The 21057-nt window shown below is 36.1% G+C and overlaps 1 protein-coding gene across 1 annotated transcript in view; it reads left to right on the top strand.

Annotated features, from left to right (window-relative positions):
* The first annotated feature begins 2319 nt into the window (after nucleotides 1-2319).
* LOC150085716 (uncharacterized) overlaps nucleotides 2320-21057 on the top strand; it is a 30256-nt gene continuing 11518 nt past the window's right edge. Inside the window, exons 1-4 of the mRNA XM_090373461.1 lie at nucleotides 2320-2472; nucleotides 8990-9116; nucleotides 14433-14578; nucleotides 16093-16228. Of these exons, the coding sequence (XP_090229587.1) occupies nucleotides 2433-2472; nucleotides 8990-9116; nucleotides 14433-14578; nucleotides 16093-16228 (449 nt within the window). The 5' untranslated portion in view covers nucleotides 2320-2432. The remainder of the gene's footprint in view (nucleotides 2473-8989; nucleotides 9117-14432; nucleotides 14579-16092; nucleotides 16229-21057) is intronic.

Below are 21057 nucleotides of genomic sequence, written 5' to 3'. Positions count from 1 at the left end.
ACGTTGAAGGTGTCTTTCGTCCTTGATATAAGCACATTTTTTTTTTTTTTTTTACCCCATGTTTGAACGGTTATCATTAAAATTTCTCATTCTATATTGACTGTTAATTCTTCCAATATGTGAACGTTGTTGGTGCATCAGCATCATTCCTGTTAGGTGATCTGAAAGATAAAAATAAATAAACGGAGATGATGGATGTTCACTTATGATTATGTAGTATGCCAGCGAAAATGACTTGTTGTCTTCGTAGTAAACGAAGTACTACTAGTTAGTACAGTAATTGAAAGCCAACATATAATAACAACTATTGTTAAGCCAGTGGGGATGATCAGTGTTTTTACTGTAGCAGTTAGAATTGGAAATCAAAATAGAACGTTTGCGTGAACATTCAATCACATTTGCATGAATGTTCAATCACCCTGAACTTTGGCAGATAATTAAGCCGAGTGGTTACGAGTGGGAGTGCAGTAGCACACGCTCTTTGAATCGACCAACAAGTCGCACTCAGGGGTTGTTCAAGCCCCTAACTGCTGAATACGGTCCATATGCCAATCCGCATTGGACCAGCGTGGCAGATTATGGTGCCTTTCCATTAACATGAATCGTTGAGGAGGCTTCCATCCTGCAGTGGATCGATAATGGCTAATGCTTACTTACTTGCTTACTTAATTAAATGATTTTACGATTTCAAGATCCACTGAAGCAATAAGTGCAATTTAAAACTTCTGCTAACTCTTCTTCGTTACCTTGCCAATCCTTTAAACATTGTTGTTATAAACACTCGATAATGAAACAGAATTTATTGGCAGTGTACATTTAGTTTTCTTAAGTAGATATTGTCGATAAATGAAGATTTGCATCGATTTTGTTTTAATTTCTCTTGACATGCAATTTCTGAATGCAAAATTTCAGCATCTGGTAACCCTTAATCGGTCCTCTGTGTGTAGTTAGATGGTTCTCAATTTATGTATGTTCGTCTCCCTTTTGCTACATTTTGAGGACTAAGTAACTTATAATGCCTCATATTTCATGCTACCATGAATGCGCGATGTTTCTCCAATTAAAGATTACTTAGGACACATTTAACGTTTTTATAAAATTACAGTTTACATTACGCTGGTTTCTATATACTAGTATCTACAGTTAATACTGTTGCGCAGTTTGTGTCTTTTTTCTTTCTTTCATGACCAACAAGTCGCACTCTAAGCAGAGCTTCCAGCAAACAGTTGCTCAATTATTACACATATCAGCAATTTATAAACGCTACGTGAAACACGCGACACAAATAACACTACATAAAGCACACTCACTATTACTACGTCACTCTTTAAACGTTTCCATCCAGTTCTTCAGCAACCCCAAATTGAACTACAAGTCATTCACGCCATGATTTTCTCAACCGTCCAGTTTCACTATTACACATAGGGAGAAAGAGTTCATTGATGCGCGAGATATGCGTCAGCATGAAAAGAAAAATAAATAATAATAAACCAAGCTACATTGCCCTTGGAACCAAAAAACAATTCTTTACCGAATATTTCATTGATACAGAGTGGTCAGGTGAAAAAGCCATACGTCACCTATTAAAATAATAAGTTTTTGTTTATACACTGGGACAACGACAAAACAGAGGAGTTCACGTGATAGAGATAATACAAGAACGTTAGAGTATTTAGTAGTTACATTGGCTAGAACAATGGTTTCCCAAGGGCACGTACGTTTGTGCCCCAGCGCTTGACCACTCGGCTACGGAAACCTTCAATGGAATAAATAATATGTGTTTTATTACATTTATCGTCTCCCTCCCAGAAAAACAGTCCGTATTCAACACAATATTTGTATATTACAACTTCCACTAGGTGGAAGTTGTAATACACAAAGATTGTGTTGCTACTATCCTATTAAATAATTGTGACGAATAAATAACTTTTTCACAGCCAGTGAAAGAAAATGTCAAGAAAATTCCGATTAACTGGCTTTATTTCCGCAGGAAACATCGTAAAAGAATGAGGTGATTTATGATCTCATTGCAGTTAATAATTATTGGGGTTGTTTATTGTCTTGCTTTTGACACGCTGACATACCATCTCTTTTCAAGGCTGAAGTCGGTTTAACACACAAACGCTCCAGATAACCACGTTCAACGAACTACACGTGCCGAATCGACACCCGTAGCGAGCTACTCCCCTACTTACCCTCATTCCTACTGTACTGGTTATTGCATTTTCTTTATTTTGTTTTCGTTATTGCGTCTTCCGGCAGGGCCTCTTCCTTTAGGTCAAGTCGGCAGGACTGATGTAATCACATGCAGATATAAAGGTGGTTCTCGTTGCCCCAAGAAGCACTCACTTGGGAGAATAAGAAGTGGAACGTTTCCAGCCATATAAACTTAAGGAATTTTTTTTAAGGATTATAAGCCCCCAATAACCGTCATGAGGACTATCTGTCTTGTCGCCGTACTTCTGGCCGTAGGTGAGTTTTTAATTGATGCTTATTGCGAGGCAAGAAGGACGAAGCTTTACTGCAATACATTGAGAAAGATGCACGCTAACCACAATTGACTTGCATTTGTTTCTTTATTTTCCAGTTGCTTTGGGCTTATTCACGAGTGATGTCGAATTATGTTGACATATGTGTTATCAATTTGGGAAACCCTTTCCCGAATTGATAAAACATGCCGTTAGAATCATTTTAACAGTTTAATGCTATAAATATGCTTGTGAAAAAACAGAATTTGTTGCTTCTCTGTTCAATCACACAATAAATTTTATTTTATTTTAGGATAAGCAAGGCTTATTTTCTATTGCTAACAGTTAATTCAAAACCTAATAATATTAATTATTTTAATGCAAAGTTATGATAGGCATAAAGACCTTAAGTTTTATCTTAGATATTTCTATAATATTAAGAGATAGAATATAATGCAGAAAGCAGGCAGTTTTCTTTGCCGAGTTGATCACACATTAATTTATTTTCAGCAAACGCTTTAGGAAATCCCAGCCCCCCCCCCCCCCACACTATTTAATTTGACAATGAAAACCGAAATCCTACTAAAACTTGCAAACTGTTTGAGGTTCAAAGTTCTTTCTTTTTTTTTTTCTGTTAACTACCCTCCTCTCAAGGGGAAAACTTGGGCTTTTTATTAATACCTGCTAAATATCAAAGCTAAAGAACCAACGCGTCAACCAACCCTTTTTTTCCAGTATCCCTTCATTGCTACCCTACCAATAAAAATTAATTGGCTTTGTCACATGATTTCAAAATTATACAGAAGTAGTAAAGAATAAACAAAATGAAGACACGAAATGTTGTCAGGCCTTGAGAACGCACTTTTGAGTATTGATATTTTCTGAAAAATGCAGTTTAATATTCCTTCTTAACCGGTATTAATTAAAGTGGGTACTAAAGTAGCTTCTGCAGCTTTCCACCAAATGTGATTTGGTAATCAGGTAACTGTGAACTATTTGACTCTGGTAGCATTGGTTCTCATTAGCAGACTACTTACTGACATTCGTTCTACATTTGAACTTTTCCTTTTACTTTCTTCCGTCACACTACGGGATGGTGAAAGTTCTTACACATCATCGACCTATATTGAAAACCGTTGTGATAGGGATCGTAAACGCCATGTCATTTGACCTACATGATTCAAGCGTTCGCATAGTCACACAACCTGTTCTACTGCAGTGAACGGTTAGGCAATGTTTATGACTGAAATCCAAAACGAAGACACTTATTAAAGCCTGCAATAATAAAAAAAAAAAAAAAAAAAGATCAAGAGAGTACTGTATTTTGAAAGTGAAAATTTATTTTTCGCTGTTATTCTGGTAATAAAGTGTATTGACATCATTAGGATTCCTTCCTGTTCTTTGTGACCCGAAACAATTACTAATGAAACGTGAAGGTAAAATTTCGTCTTGAATATTGAAATAAAAGAGGGGGAGAATGTAAAACTGATTTAGTTATGTTCGAATAATTAACGCATATAACATGACTACTGTTGGCAGCTGAAATATAAATAGTTAACGTGAGAATACGTTTCCATCACGAAGACCTTCCACTCACTTTTGAACATCAACGAACATTAAAACACCGGCATTGTGTTTGATAATTTAAAACGGTAATTCTAATATAAAATCTAAAAATAAAATAAGTCAGCAAATTTTTAAAATTATATTTTTATTTTCATTGTTTTGAGATAAATATAGATCAGCACCACGATGTGCGTTATGTCGGAAAGTACAACAATCTTTCCATGCACTGTTATTTAAAATTATTTATGCATATTTAGCATTAGCATTAGCATTAGTAGAGGCATTTGATGCAAGAAAGCAAGCTTATGCAGCATCAGCCAAAAAAAAAAAAAAAAAAAAAACCCACTTCCACTTCACCCCTCTGTTCGTTCAAAATACCTGTCCAGCTGAGACTTAAACTTATTTAGGCTATCAACTTCCACTACAAGTGATGGAAGTCAGTTCCACCAAGCAACCACCCGCTGGCTAAAGACAAATTTCCGCACGTCTATCCTACACCTGTCTTTCCTCAATTTGAATTTATGCCCTCTCAGGTGATTATTCTGAGCTAGAGGAAGAATCCCATCAGCATTGAGCATGCTCAAACCATTCAAGGCTTTATACACCTCTATCAGATCACCTCGCTGATGCCTAGTCTCCAGACACTGTAATTTGCAAAACTTAAGCCTTTCTTCGTAAGAGCACCCCTTTGTTCCATTCACTAATCTTGTTGCCCTTCTCTGTACTCGTTACAACAGCTCTACATCCTTCTTGAAATGAGGCCTCCAGACCTGTATACAGTACTCTAGGTGTGGCCTGACCATTGCCTTATACAAGGGAATAATCACCTCCTTATCCCTGCTGGAAAAATTCCTGTATATCATTGACAATACTCCATGAGCTACTCTTGCAGCCCGTCTGCACTGCTCAGAGAACTTCATATCTGCCTGCACAACCACCCCCAAGTCCCTTTCATTCTCTACCACTGTCAGTGTAGTACTACAGAGTTGATACGTTGCTCTGGGGTTGCTGTTTCCCATGTGTAGTACTTTACATTTGTCAATGTTAAACTTCATTTGCCACCTCTCAGCCCATCTGCTCAACCTTTCCAGATCCTGTTGCAGCAGCATAGTGTCAGTAGTGTCCTTGACAACCCTGCCAACCTTTGTATCGTCTGCAAACTTGGACATTAAGCTTGATATACCATCATCAATATCATTTATAAATACAGAAAACAATAATGGACCCAACACTGAGCCCTGAGGGAATCATAAAGCATTTAGCTAAATGTTTTATGATTCTAGAATTATAAAAGATCTAATGATCCACTAGAATCATTAAAAAGGGTTTTGAGTACAAAGGCTACTAATTTCAAAATTCAACAATACAGTAATACTATAATCATTCGTTTGCGTTCTATACATCTCTACAAATTAGCGACAGCGGTTCTCGAAGCTTCTCTGCGAAGCGTTGTCGATTGTACGATCTTTCTACACAGCTCAATATCATACAGAACTGAAAATACTGCGTTATTTCACAAACCGAGTTATTTATACTGGCCAGCATCAAAGGAATTGTGAATCGGCACTTCCATCCGTTTATACGGATGTAATACTAATGGAGAAGTGTTTTAGAACCCGTTATGCACTTCAGGCAATTTTAGTTTTTTTATTTTATTTTTTATTCTTCGTCTACAATGCGAAGTATCAGACAAACTAACACATTAAAAATAGCATTGCCCTTCCTTCTCTTCCATCGAAAAATGATTGATACAGTACTTGCTATCCGCTGTTTATCAGCTGTGTTAACTGGTTTTGAATATTCATACAGCAAATGTTTCCATTGAGCTACAGTATATAGTTTAAGTTTTCGGTTTTGTTGGCGCACTAGCGACAGAGACTATTATGAGCAAAGGCAAGGTTATAAAATGTTAAAAAAATAAGTTCTGATAATCTTTGAAAGAGGTTTCCTCGTAAAAAGGTTATATAAATATAAGGGGAAAAAAAGGTGGTATGTGGATTAAAAAGTATATGCAGTAATTTATATATACGTATATAAATTAATAAATTGTAAAATTAAAACAAAAAAATAGTTCGAAAAATAGTTGACACAGTGTCATTGTTGGATAAAATGTGATTGAGAATGGGAATGTAATTGAAAAAAAGGAATGTGGCTGACTGCGTCCTACGCGGAGCCGAGCAATAACAATTTTCTCTTTACGATTCCCGCGCAGACTAAATTGCCTTGTTCAAATTTATTTGTAGGCTGTATAATCCATGAATCGTACTATCTGGATTTATCCTGTTGTTCCGATATATCTTTTAAAATATATCTATTGGGATATATCTTTCTGTGTATTATTTGCCTATATTCTGTGTAGGGGACTGACATACCGTGGTTATTAATGGGAATTGCTGATTTCGCTGCAGTATCAGTCAAATCATTTTCCCTAATCCTAATGTGGCTAGGAACCCAGCAGAAGGGATATCAAATTTATGTTGATATAAAGAATATATCTTCTGCTGAACCCGAGACAGGATTGGATGAGAATTGTATCCCAACGTTAATAAAGTCTGTAATACTCTTAAGAATTCTAATGTATAACAAACCGTTGGTATTGGTAAGTTCTGATGTGATTCAAACCAAACTCTATAGCGTCCAGCTCTGCTGTGTATATGCTGCATTCAGGGAGTATATTCTTGCATATATTTGTGTCTCGAAAGACAGCAGCAGATGATTCTTATTTCGAGCAGCTGGCAAGAAGGTCAGAATGTTCAGCTCATTGTACTGAATAGAGCGCAAATAGGGAGACGATGGAGTATCATACCAGGGAAAATCGGATGCCGGAACATGAGTATGCAAAAGTTGAATGGTTTGCATTGGTGTTTGGGAAACTTTGTCTACCATGATATTCAAATCTTTCAGTAGCGCTTGGACACGAATACCCAAAGAACGATTGGCAGTCTGACGGCCGTTGGAGAAAATTTCCCAACGTGGTTCAAAAACGGACGACAGAGAATGCTGACTGACTTCAGTGCATGTCAAATTCTTAGTTATCTTGCACATTTCTTAATCACGTGGTTACAGCGGTAATTTATTAGACGTTTGTACCCAAATACAAATATCAAAGGATCGAAATGGACGGATGTGCTTTGGAAAGCCGTTCCCGTTCGTTGAACGCATCGGTAATGTCATGTACTTAATATCTTAACAAAGCAGTTTATTAATGAGCGTTCTGATATTTATGATTCTTTTTTGTGCCGCATGGCGAACGCAACACTGTTTTCACATTTTAAAAATGTGAAAACAGTATAAAATAATCAATTTATGCACAAATTGAAGCTTTCTTGGGTGAAAACGTCACCCAAGAAAGCTTCAATTTGTGCATAAATTGATTATTTTATTTTGAATGCATTAAACTAGAATTCATACCCGCATTTTACTTTTAAGCTTTGTTTGGTATTCATCTTTGTAGTTCTAGTATCTCCTCTAAGGATTAGGTCTGGAAGTACTCAGTGAAAAACTGTTTCTCGAACAGAGAAGCATTTGTTGTTGATCTGGGTAAAGTTTGTTGTTGGACTGTTAAAGTACAATGTACCCTTATCCCCCGACGGATGTATCAGAAAGTTTAGTAAGGCAGCTGTGTAGTGAATTTTGCGCGCCATTTAATTTATTATTAATTTTTTTAAATAAGAAACTTAAAAAAAAGAAGTACTTAGTAATGGCACTCTTTATTTTAGCATTATAACATATACAACTAGGAGTAATAATATATGGTTTTCAAATGTAGCACATATTTTTAAATGTTTTAAGTGTCCTCTCGCGCACTCCATGAGCCGCGCTTCCTCTTGCATTGTAATTATTTTGTGTTTCGTGTTTTCTTCTCCACGAATATCTAAAACTAATACATATAAAAGATTGTAATTTTAGGAATTAATTGCTTTAATTGATTTTAATTATTTTAAAACTTATTTTAAGATAATACAAATTATTGCTTATACACATTAATGGAGTCTGTCATGTTTTGATACTGAAAAGATTGACCTGTCGTAATATTGGAACAGGTTTTTTCCAAACTACCCCTACTTTTCATCAGCACAGTGGTCCTAAATTTTTCTGTAGTTTCCATGTGCCTTGCATGCCTGCAAGTTCTCTAACAAATATGTAATTTTCGCAGTATTTAATGCATGAAATTCTTGTGCAGCAGTTGAGCAACGATTTATCTACATAATGGTTGCGGTACCGCGCCGTAATAATTATTTGTGTTAAATTATGCTGATTCATCAAGCTGCAAATAATAAAGGTTTCAATGGTAATACTGTATTCCCAAAAGGCACGTTAAATTGTAAAGTTATAGCAATGACACACTAGCGAAAATTTATTCGTAGTCTTGCTCTGTTCTTCCTAAATTCGTTATTGATTGTACTTTTATATATTTGGTTTTCATTATGTGCATTAAAAAAAACATTTTTTTAATAAAAAAAACTTTAAATTGCGTACTTTGCAATGGCGTTGTTCATTTTATGTGTAGTGGTCTTTGAGCAGTTTTCCTTCATTCATTCTTTCTTTCAATCCCCGTTTTTTACCTTCTGCTCTTTGTTATTAAAATAATTTGCATGTAATTAATGAAGCTTAAAGCGAAATAACGTTCTATACCTGGAACAAGGTGCGCTGTTTCAAAATATCGTTAAATGGTTGTTTTATTCAATTTTTGAATGTTATTTATAAGAATAAAATTGTTCACTTAAATTTCATAGAGTTGGTATTTAAAATTACCCATGCACTGCAATTAAGAAATAAAAATAATTGAAATTATTAAGTGGCATTTCCGTTAATTCATATGCGAAATGATTAATGAAATTTGTAACGCTTTCTTTAATTAGTTTTGGCTATAGTGGTTTAACTATAGCCAAAATAAGCATTTTGGCTATTGTTAAAAACTCTTCTATAAGCATTTTTCTTTTTATTTTTTTCAGCCGCTTACCAAGTGGAGGCGCAAAGTTGTCATCTCCGAGAGTTGGATCTTTGCACAGCCACTCTACTACTATACAACCAGGGCAGTGGACTTCCAACAAACGAAGAGGACATTGGAAAACAGTGCGGGCAAGTATCTCACTCATTCTAAATGTTAATCGCTGTCGAAATACTGCTTTGAATACAATACATGGAAAGAAGAAATCTCGTGCTCTAATGCTTTCTTTAAAACTATAAGTGGTTTAGATAGAGACAGAGACAGTTTGGTGTACGCTGCTCAATACTTTCGTTTTAACGTGTACATAAACCAGAATTCAGTACAATGTGCATTCGAACTCGGACTGCGATTTAAAGTATACCAACTAACGGTTATACTTTTAAATATGCCAAAATTTGCACAATATTTCCAGGTACTCTTATCGAATATGATATGACATGTTTGGCATCCCACTTCTGGAGGTATATTATGAAACTTTCTCGGAAACCTCCTCAATATACCTTGTATAATAAGTGTATTATTCATTACAGCCATAACGGATTAACACGCTAATTATAATACCTTACAAAATAATACAAAATTTCACATTATAATTGCGTGATACAGTTCGCGTGCAACCTAATAAAATATTAATGACAATAATATTTAATAAAATTAAATATTACAAAATGAATCTATTTATGTATGAAATGAAACTATCGGATAAATCTATCGAACCCATCTAGATAAAATGCATAGAATTGATGAAGCCTAAAAGGATGGCAGAGGGAATGAAAAAAAAAAAATAAAACTGGCTATGATCTGGTGGACGAATTCTGTATACTTTTATTTAATTCGATATTTTGCCATTGAATTTTTCAAAAAATGCACTACTAGAAAACACTTTCCCCAAAAGGGAAACAAAAATATCACAGTAAGTTTTTCATATTTGCTTATGCCATTCAAAATATTTTTTTCCTTATTAAGTATAGCGGCATAATATGAGTATGCTAAAAAAAGTGGATTCTTAAAAAAGATTTATCAATGATATAGGTAGTATATTTCTGACAAATAAATAAATAAATAAGCAACGAAATATTTCCAAGTAGGAAAAATGGCTGGATTTTCACTTTCAATTTAGTAAAAATACAACAAAAAAATAACCGATTCCTCTGTCAAGACAGGATTCAAACCTAGTCCTTTTCCAGCGGTGCCGAAGGAAGCAATAATAATAATTGCTGTGTTGGCTGGAGGCCACTGGAAGTCGCCAGTACCACCTATTTATTACTGGTATAAGTAAACGATGAGAGGAATAAAATCCATTATGGACTTTGCAGGCTTACTCAAACATGTCTGAGCATGTGCAATTAAATTACATATTTAATAATCTTAATATTCATTACCAGAGCGATTTTGTCTCATGATTTTGATCTACAGCCATTAAAAATGAAGATTTCATCTTCTCTAATAGAATTATATGAGAATATGCGAGATAAACAATGAATACATATGGTGGGGAGAAAAAATAGGTATATAGCTGCTTATTAATTTTTATAGGTGTACAGTTTTATACGAGAACTGTATGAGAGAGAGAGAAAACACATAGAAATGTTAATTCCTTGGGTGTTCAAAATGATTGCCCTCATTCTTCATATATTGTCGGAAGTCACACTCAACACACTACTTTGGTGTTGCAGTGGTTGGTTTCACTATTCTTCTATCGCGACTCAAGACTTTTCGGATGACACGGTCTCCACCTCAAGATTCCTAGTTTAAAACTTTGCAGTCTACATCTTTTAATGCCCCTTCTCCATAGTAACATCAATTAATGCAGCTCACTAATCTGGCCGTCTTTCTCTGAACTCTCTCTAAAAGCTGTCTTTTTGCAGGCGTGGTATCCAAACTTGAATACAACATTCCAAATGCGGTCTCACCAATTTCTTCTGCAGAGGGACAACGATATCCTTCTCCCTACTTGCAAAGATCAGTAATCACAGAGAGGACAACCCGTAAACACAGAGAGGATCATGTAATTTCGTAACTATCTTTTTATGTTGCAGAGTAAATTTCATATCTGATTGTATCATGCAAACCAAACCAAATCACTTTTAACTCCTTTTCGCCATTGCTTATATAGAGTTAGGCTTTTCGCCCTTGCTACATTTGGTTATATGTTTCTCAGGTGAAATACTTTACATTTAGAAGTATTTATATTTAATGGACAGAAATCTGTTCATGAAATGATTCAATTCCTCGTAAGTAACCGAATCGACAAGAAACAGATTGAATTATTAAAAAATATATTTTTCTTAAAAAATAATTTACTAAAATGAATTACCGAAAAAAAATGCTCCTCTTTCAGTCACGACAGCTACAATAACGGGTTTGTCATTTTCTTATCGGAGAATGTGACTGCACTTACACAATTATCTTTCCATCACATTCTTGGCTCTTTCTACTTAGCACATTACGTAGCAATAGTAATGGCATATGATGCAAGAAAGCAAGCTTATACAGCACCAGCCAAAAAAAAAAAAAAAAAAAAAAAAAAACAACCCTTTCCATTTCACCTATCTATCCCTCGAAACGTTTCTCTAGTTCTTTCTTCAATTTATTTAAGCTATCAATGGCAAATATAAGCACATCTATTCTGCAACCGTCTCAATTTCAATTTATGCCCCTCAAGTGCGTAATCTAATCAAGAGGAAGAATCTCATCAGCAGTGAGCTTGCTCAAACCATTCAATGCCTAACACACCACAATCAGATCACCTCGCAGGTACCTAGTCTCCAGACGCTTCAATTTGTAGAAATGAATCCTTTCTTGGTAAGAGTACCCTTTCTTCCCCTCACCAATCTCGTTGCCATTCTCTGTACTTGTTCCAACAGGTCTATATGTTTCCTGAAATGAGGCCTCCCGATCTGTATGCTGTACTCAAGGGGTGACTCGACCATTACCTGATAATAACCTCCTTATCACCTTATAACAAGGGATAATCACCTCCTTATCCCTGCTGGCAAAATTCCTGTATATCATTGACAAAACCCATGAGCGGTAGCCTATTTGCACTGCACAATAATGAAAAAAACCCCAAGGTTTTTTTCATTATTCACTACCCTCAGTCTAGTACCATACAATTGGTACGTTAATCTGGTGTTACTGCTACCCATATGCAGTACAGTACTTCGCATCATTTGTCAATGTTAAACTTCAGTTGCCACTATCTGCCCAACTGCCCAAAATTTGTAGATCCTGTTGTAGTAGCACACTATCATTAACTACCCCGCCAACTTATGTATCATCTGCAAACTTGGACATTAAGCTTAATAGCAATGATAAATATAGAAATCTAATATGTAATAAAATCTAATCTAATATAATAAAAACCTAATATAGAAATCTTCAATATCGTTGATAAATATAGAAAACAACAATGGACCAAACACTGCACCCGGGGGACTCCACTAATAACAATTGTCCACGAAGAGTGTCTACCACTCTTGAAGAGTAGTTGATTACCACTCTGTTTTCTCCCACTCAACCATCCTTTATCCATAGCAGCAAATTGACCTTAATCCCACACTGCTCTAATTTGTACAGCAGTCTTTTCTGTGCGATATTATGTATCAAAAGCTTTCCTGAAATTAAAGTATATGATATGAAAATTATTTTTTGCATCCAGTTCCTATATGACCACATCATATTATCCAATCAAATTGGCCAAACAAGATTTCCTCTTAACAAACCCATGCTGGGTCTTGTCTAGACGATCCTGCAGTGTTTCTTTAACCCGTGACTTCATTATTTTTTCCGCGGAACAGAAGTTAAAGTAACAGGTCTGTAATTATTCGTGTCACCTTTCGATCCCCCTTTGTGAATCGGGAATACAATTTTCACATATCCAGTCCGTGGGGAACTCCCTTGAATCCAAGGATCCTTGCATAATTATGGCTAAGGGTTTGCTTACTTCCTTTGTTTCCTCCCTTAATATAATTGGGTAGATCCCATCCACCCCATGTGCCTTTCTTATGTTTACCTTCAACAATTTCTTCTCCACTTTCCTCTCAGTTATTACAAAATCGCTTCGAGCCTCCACTTCCCTAGAGAATTATTGTGAATGTACTTCACTTCCCTAGAGAATCCTTGCATAATTATGGCTAAGGGTTTGCTTACTTCCTTTGTTTCCTCCCTTAATATAATTGGGTAGATCCCATCCACCCCATGTGCCTTTCTTATGTTTACCTTCAAAAATTTCTTCTCCACTTTCCTCTCAGTTATTACAAAATCACTTCGAGCCTCCACTTCCCTAGAGAATTATTGTGAATATAGATGCAATGTAGATGTGTGAATGTAGATGCAAAATGTGCCTCATGTGTGAATGTAGATGCAAAATGCTAATTCAATTTGTCAGCTATCTGAGCAGGATCATCAACATGGAAACATTGATATCAAGTGGACCAATCTGATTCATACCCTTCCTTCTAGAGTTTACTTTAAGTAAAAAAGCCTTTGCTGTTTTTCTTTGCAGCCTTTTCCAAACATTTCTCGTGATCTGCCTTCGCTTGCCTAACCTACTTTCTGACTTGATTACAGACTAGCTTATATCTACCATTTACCAAGAAAGGTACCATCTTGTAAGTTAAATCATCATTGAATTCTCAGATGTATTGTCGAAGTTTACTAGTTTCCTCGCAATGAAGTGCAAATAATCTCCGAAACTGCCGTTTGTGGGGGTAATGGCAGCACTAGGTAACTAATAAGTGATGTTATACTTCTTGACTCTAATGTTGCCACATAGAACAATCCGTGATCGCCTTAAACTTGAAAGGTCAATGTTCAACTTAGCATTTTTCGCCCTTTGCTCTGAAAAACGTACAAAAGTCCTGCTATAGCAGAGCTATAATCCACAATTATAGAAGGTGGATCCAGTGCAGTACTATTCAAAAGTTGCCGACCACTGCTTTAGAACTTGCAGGGAATGAAGAATGAACTTCTGATCCTAATCACAATAAATGTTGAGCAAAATCTTGTCCGAATTTCTGGAAACAAATTAAAAGTGGAGATGCACCTACAACACACGTCCTATCTTACATCCCTTTGAAAAAAGGTGCTTACAGCAGCTTTTTTTAAACGGATTTACATCAGTACTCGACGGACTCAGCACATTATGTCCATAATTTATCATCAATATATATATGACAATAAGAAAATTAGAGAATTTGAAAATAACAAAATTTACAGCATAAAAATAAATTTTTGTAAAATATATATGTGTTAAAAAATAAAGTAAGTGTCGCTAACAGAGAATTGTTTGCCATAGCAACAGTTGCGAAATATTTATGTCTCTGAAACAGTATTACGCAAATATTAAGACATGAAAGCAAAAATATCATCTTTAACTCTCTCTCTCTGTCTGTGTTACGTTTTGCTTTTGTAAAGTAACCGTTCTGTTTAAACTTTTTCTTTAGAGCTATTGATGAAACTAATCAGTGTCTCAAGAACTTCACGCAAAAGTGTCTAACCCCTCTCCAGAGGGAGCTAGTGCAGATTTTTACGGAAGGATCTGTTAAACTGTATGACGAATACTGCACACCGGGCAAAGAACTTAGAACTGGTAAATACTCAATTTATTAATATTTATTATTATTTTGAATTATAATTTGAATTTAATAGCTTACGTTAAATATAAGTACACTACACCGTTGCTGCTTTCATGTCTGTTCAAATTCTGATTGCGAGTAGCACAAAAATATATCAGGCAACAAAACGATAAAAGAAACAAAAAAAAAAAAAAAAAGATTTTCTGAAATGTGTGTACTGCGTATCTAGATATTATACCGTCGATGTTCTTGCTATGTACCTGCAGATTAAACTGTTAAACTGTGCCATTCTGAGGATTTGCCATTTTTGAAGATTTTGACGATTTGTCCGAACGTCAGAAACGTTATCGTTAAAATAAAAAATAAAATAAAATAAAAATAAAATAAAACAAATATAATATAAAATAATAATATGAAAATAAATAAACTAAAATGAATGACTTTCGTCCTCATTTTAATCTGTTTGCATTAATTTAATATATAATAGTATAGTGACAAATGATGCAAGAAAGCAAGCTTATACAACATAAGCAAACAAAAAAAGAAAAAAAGAAAAAAGAAAAAAAAAAGAACACTTCCCGTATCACCTGTCCATCTCTTCTAACAATTTTTCTAGTTCTTTACCTACTTTTACAGCATCCGGTGGAAGTTTGTTCCAACAATCAACTATCCACTGGCTAAAGGCAAATTTCCGCACATCATCTATCTTGCAATCGCCCTTCCTCGATTCGAATTATGCTTCCCCCTCATGTGTGTGGTGTGACCAAGGGGGATGGATGCCAGTAGCATTGAGCTTACTCAATCTATTCAAAGCCGTAAAAACCTCAATCAGATCTACTCACAGTTATCTTGTTTCCAGACGGTGCAATCTAATGAAGCCTTTTTTGGTAAGCGAATCCTTTTCCCCACTAATCTGGATGCTTTTCTCTGCACCCGTTCCAACAGATCCACATCCTTCCTAAAATGAGGCTTCCACACCTGTATGCAGTACTCAAAATGTAGTCTTACCATTGCCTTATACAACGGGATAATCATCTCCTTATCCCTGATATAAGTTAAGGGTAAATATCTTAAAATGGAGGGCATTAACAAAGGGCGAAATCAGACGTTAAGAATACCCATTGTTAGAATTAGCCTAGTTGAGTCACGTTCCCAGATACTGCTTTAATTTTCTTTGAATTTATAAACTCGCAATTTTCATATTTAGAAAAATTTTAAAAGCAGATAAAATACTCCTTTTGTATCAATGGCAATTTTATATTTGGCTCACCAATATCACCCCATCAGTCATTAAGTCTGTTTTAGCTGATATTTTCTCTTGGTAGCTGCAGAGTCATTCGCCATCAGGTACTGTATTTGGTTCTCCCCTCCTCTTCAAACTGACGTTAGATACTTGTATTAAATCGAGCATATTATATAGTCTCGTTCCAGCTTACTCAAACGCAAATTGTTCAGAGTTATTATAGTCATATTATTATAGATAGCGAAGAATACTTGTAGCAACTAATATTCATTATTTAATTTCTAGAATACTTGAAACATTCCACGTGTCTGAACGATGTGATGAACAGCGACAACATTAGAAAGTGCACTCTAGACATGCAAGCCACCATTGAGGTGATCAGTGATAAAAAGTTCGATGACAGACTGTCAACCGCTTGCTGGTGAGTAATTTCCAAGTTTAAAATTCAATTTTTTAACTTTATATAATACATGAATAATTTTGCTTTAAACCGTTGTAACCACATAAGATAGAAGTGGGCTTGCTTTTATTATTCTGATAATTTTGAAACTATAGCAGTTATGCTTTTCAAAACGCTGCATAATCACTGGCTGATTATGTTTTAATAGAGAAACGTATGTGATGATGCTTTAGAAAAGCCCGTTTAATTTGTCCGTCATAATCAGGGTTTACTTTCTTGCTACTCTTGCTTCTTCATTTAAAGTTTAGTTTTTATCAGTTACTTTTTAAATTTTTTAAATAAAAAACAATTCTAGTTTTCTACACAATTTTATAATCTTAATATTTAAGAATTCCTGAGAAGAATTTTACTCACCTCTTGGTGAATAACATATTCTCCCACAAAAAACCGCCTTATTATTATTATTATTAATAATTTATTAATCCTATAGGATTCACCCTTGGACAGCCAGTTGGAGGGTGATAATTACATATTTAGGTGTGAGTTGTCACATGCAGAAGAGTAAATATTGTAGTAAATGTGAGTCCCACCTGCTGAAATATTTACATGAGTCTTATTTACAACTTCTTATTCACATGCGCCCTATTTACAACATCTTATTTACATGCGTCCTATTTACTTCTTATTCACATGCGTCCTATTTACTTCTTATTCACATGCGTCCTATTTATAAAATCCTATCAAAACCATAGCTTACATTCTTAGTATCTTTAAATTTACTATTTGAGTGACTTTTTACTATGAAACTGTAACTAAGATACTGACAATCAACATTATACATGGGTCTCTATTGATATAGACACAATTAGACTTGAGCGAGACCTGCTCTCTGTTATTTCTAGAGTTAGGCTTGAGAATAGCTTGAAGTATCCTGCAGACAGACAAAGCCTGTTGTGCTTGCATGCTTATAGACACTGAACAGTGATCATCAATTTGGAGGTAAATTAATTACCAAGCTTCATGAGATATCACTTAACAGCAACACGTTTTAGACGTCTCCCGGTTGATAGAAAAATATGAAATAATTATCATGTCTATTAGAAGCTAAGATAACATAAACTGCACTATCGCAGTTTATGCTATCTAGAGGAATGATGTTATTGTTGTAGCGGGATTTTAGGAGCATCAGCGATTAAGGCAACCAGGTTGCTCCATGTATACTGTCTGTAAATTGCGTGTGGTCTGTGTTCGATTTTATGTTTGCTGAAAGGAAAACTCGAGTTTCCGGGAGAAAAAACCATGCTATCCTCGCCTGAGACCGTCTAACTGAGCCACGTTGGGAAAAGGCCCATAAAAATTCCTCACGTCATTGACGGGACTCGAACTCATGTCTTTTCAATCCGGTGTAGGGAGGATGACGATTCAATCAACTGCGCTAAGCACAAGGGAAAGGTAAATTAAATTCCTATTTTTGTGCCTTAAATGTAATCGTATCTATATTCTTGGTATCTTCTCGACTTCTTTATGTCTTAATTTTAAGTATATAGATACGATTAAATATAATCGTATCTATATTCTTGGTATCTTCTCTCTTCGTATCTTAATTTTAAGTTCCTATTCCCCCCCCCCCCATTTTTCTCTGCAAACGCATGTATAAAATTTTTGATCTGTGAACCAAAAATTTTATACATGCTTTCCTTGAATAATTTATGAAACTGGGAGGGTAGAAAAGAGAACGTAAAAAAAAAAGAAGATAAAATTCTTTAGAAGATAAAATTCTTCTAACGGTCGGTTAATATAATTTAAAATAAAAATTTGGTCTCGTGCGAAGATCATAGTAAATATTAATGATAAAATATGTTAATATTAAATGAATCAGTAATCCTAATCTCGATTTAAAAATTCATTCATATAGGGAAGAATTTCTCTCTCTCTGACCATTTTATTAGACACACACTATCAACATAACTGGCGGAAGTGACCGATCCCCAGAGACACTGTTACGTGTTTGTACCAGGTTCTATAAAGCAACCACTATAGTTATATATATATATATATATACGAATGATGTGCGTATGCAATTCAACGAAGTGTGGGCCAACAATGCGACTTCACTAACTCTGAGCGCGGTAATCGATACCAGACGTGCCAGTTCAAGTGCTATCAGGAATTCCGAGAATATTCCAACTGCAGTTCGAGGCAGTTTGTTGATGTGAGATGCCACCGTAGGGCGAAAATAATCGTGCAGATTAACAAACGGGCCACAGTCTGTAGGATATAAGAAGTATGTCGAGACGAACAATGCGTCAGACCCGACATGAACACGGCGTAGTAGCGGGCAGCCACACTGCTGTCAGCTAAAAAAAAGCAGGTACAGTGCTAAACTGGATATTTGAGGAGAGTAAAAAGGTCTGGTCCAACAAAGCCCGGTTACAGTTTCATGCTAAAACTGTAAGGATTACCAGGATATGACGACGACAGCAGGACTCACCATGTCAGTGAAGGCTGGTAGTGAAACTGCGATGGTGCAAGAAGTTTTTTTTTTTTTGATTTGGTAGTTGTTGGCGCATCGGCTTCTGTGGCCATATTGCACCTCCCAAGGTTTTTGCAGTACTTTGATCCAAGCCCGAGGCGAGAATCGAACCCGCGACCTCTGGGTTGCCGGCAGGTACTTTACCCACTCGGCTAGCCCGGTCGGCCGGTGCAAGAAGTGTTTTCGCGTAACCCTTTAAGTCTGCAAAGAGTAGCTCATGGTGTATTGTCAATGATATACAGGAATTTTTCTAGCAGGGATAAGGAGGAGATTATCCCCTTGTATAAGGCAATGGTTAGGCCACACCTTCAGTACTGCATACATGTCTGGAGGCCTCATTTTAAAAAAGGATGGTGAGCTGCTGGAACGAGTACAGAGAAGGGCAACAAGATTAGTGAATGGAACAAAGGGTTGCTCTTACGAAGAAAGGCTTAAGTTTTGCAAATTACAGTGTCTTGAGATTAGTCACCTGCGAGGTGATCTGATTCAGGTATATAAAGCCTTGAATGCTGATGTGATTCTTCCTCTTGCTCAGAATAATTGCCTGAGAGGGCGGGCATAAATTCAAATTGGGGAAAGACAATTGTAGGACTGCTGTGAGGAAGTTTGCCTTTACCCAGCGGGTGGTTGATTGCTGGAACAAACTTCCATCTGTCGTTGTAGAAGTTGACAGCTTAAATAGATTCAAGGCAGAACTAGACAAACATTTGGAGCGAGTGAATGGGTGAAATGAGGAGTTTTTTTTTTCTTGGCTGATGCTATATAAGCTTGCTTTCTTTCATTATGTGCCTTTACTAATGCTAATGCTCCTTGATACCGGTGTATAATCATCTGAATGCTACAGCCTATTTGAGCATTGATGCCCGATCAGGTGCAGATTTTCGAAATTCCATCTTTTGATACGTATTATTAGTATATCCATCTGGTAATACGGTCACTTCCTGGTTCCGTAATGATTCCAGAAATATGAGATTGGCATTGCCGAGTGGTCAGGAGCGTTGTGAAATAGCACGCGCTGTTTGAGTCGACCGGGATTCAATCCCGTGACTGCTAAATACGATTAACATTTGTATTGATGATTTATTGCAAACTCCACTGACCTGGTAGTCTTGCCGGACTATAAACAAGAACATTACATACTTCGTTGGTTTGCTCAGGCACTGGATATCAACTAGGTTGAGAACCTGTGGGATAAGATGGAAGGAGCTAGCCGCGGCAGGGATCTTCTGCCGTACAATCTGGAGAAACTGTGAGATGCAGGATTCTGACCCACGCGATTAATTCTGCACTTCCAGAATCCTCTCAGTAGAATGTTTTCGGCAACTCTTGAATTACATGCTCTCGATTTGAAGCTGTTCTTAGGGCTAAAAGAGTAGTACTTGCTAATAGGGTGATATACCGGTATAAACATAGCGCGCGGACACACACACACACACTTCGAGGGCCGTGACAAATCAATACGGATTCGGTTTGTCACTAAATTTCGTACCTCCTTTTTTCATCCTCATATCTGTTGTCTAATTCTTATTTTTTTCTATTCTTCAAAGACAAAGAAGAACGTTATTGAAAAAGTGCTTCGTCCAGGACGAGGAAGCACTTTTTTCAATACTTCATTTAAGTTCGCCTATTATTAGCTCTAACAGATTTCATAGTTCCTTTCCCTCTCTCTCTCTCTCTTTCTATATATATATATATATATATATATATATACAGTAATACCCCGACTTACGCTACCCCGACTTACGCGAACTCGGAGTTACGCGGTTCTTGATTTTTTCGTTTGACAACGCTGCCGCCCACTATCTTCAAGGTCGTTTTTCATATGTTATCGATATACGGTGCGACGGCGGAGAATGAGAGCGAAAGATGAACAAAATTCAACTCTGCTGCTTTTATGTTTTTTATATCAGTGAAGGGGAAACACATTTCACCATAATAACGTAAAAACCAACACAATTCCAGCTATCGGTATAATCGCAAATGCAATTAGATCGAGTTTACTACCAGTTTATAACAGATTTCACTAGCAGAAACGCAACTGGATTTTTATTGTTTTATGGTAGTAACCCCTAGAAATGTGGGGTGTTAATAGTGTATCTCTGCCTTTATGGTGTTGTTTATTCAGTTGCTACATGCGCGCAGCTTTGTTTATGCGTATCAAGCGTGCCTCCTCGTTTTGTAATTGCGCTTTATTCCCTAAAAATGAGTAAAATACTTAATTAAAAGGTGTGAAAAGGAAGCGTCCTGGTGAAGACACTGCAGATTCAGAGAGAAAAAGAAAAGCAATTATCGATAAACAGAGGCGGACTGGGTCAAA

The sequence above is a fragment of the Mastigoproctus giganteus genome, chromosome 5, assembly GCF_048544385.1.
Source record: "Mastigoproctus giganteus isolate SK-2022 chromosome 5, ASM4854438v1, whole genome shotgun sequence".
Classification (NCBI taxonomy): domain Eukaryota; kingdom Metazoa; phylum Arthropoda; class Arachnida; order Uropygi; family Thelyphonidae; genus Mastigoproctus; species Mastigoproctus giganteus.
Note: the sequence above shows the minus strand (reverse complement) of the source record. Positions and strands in the feature narration are given on the sequence as shown.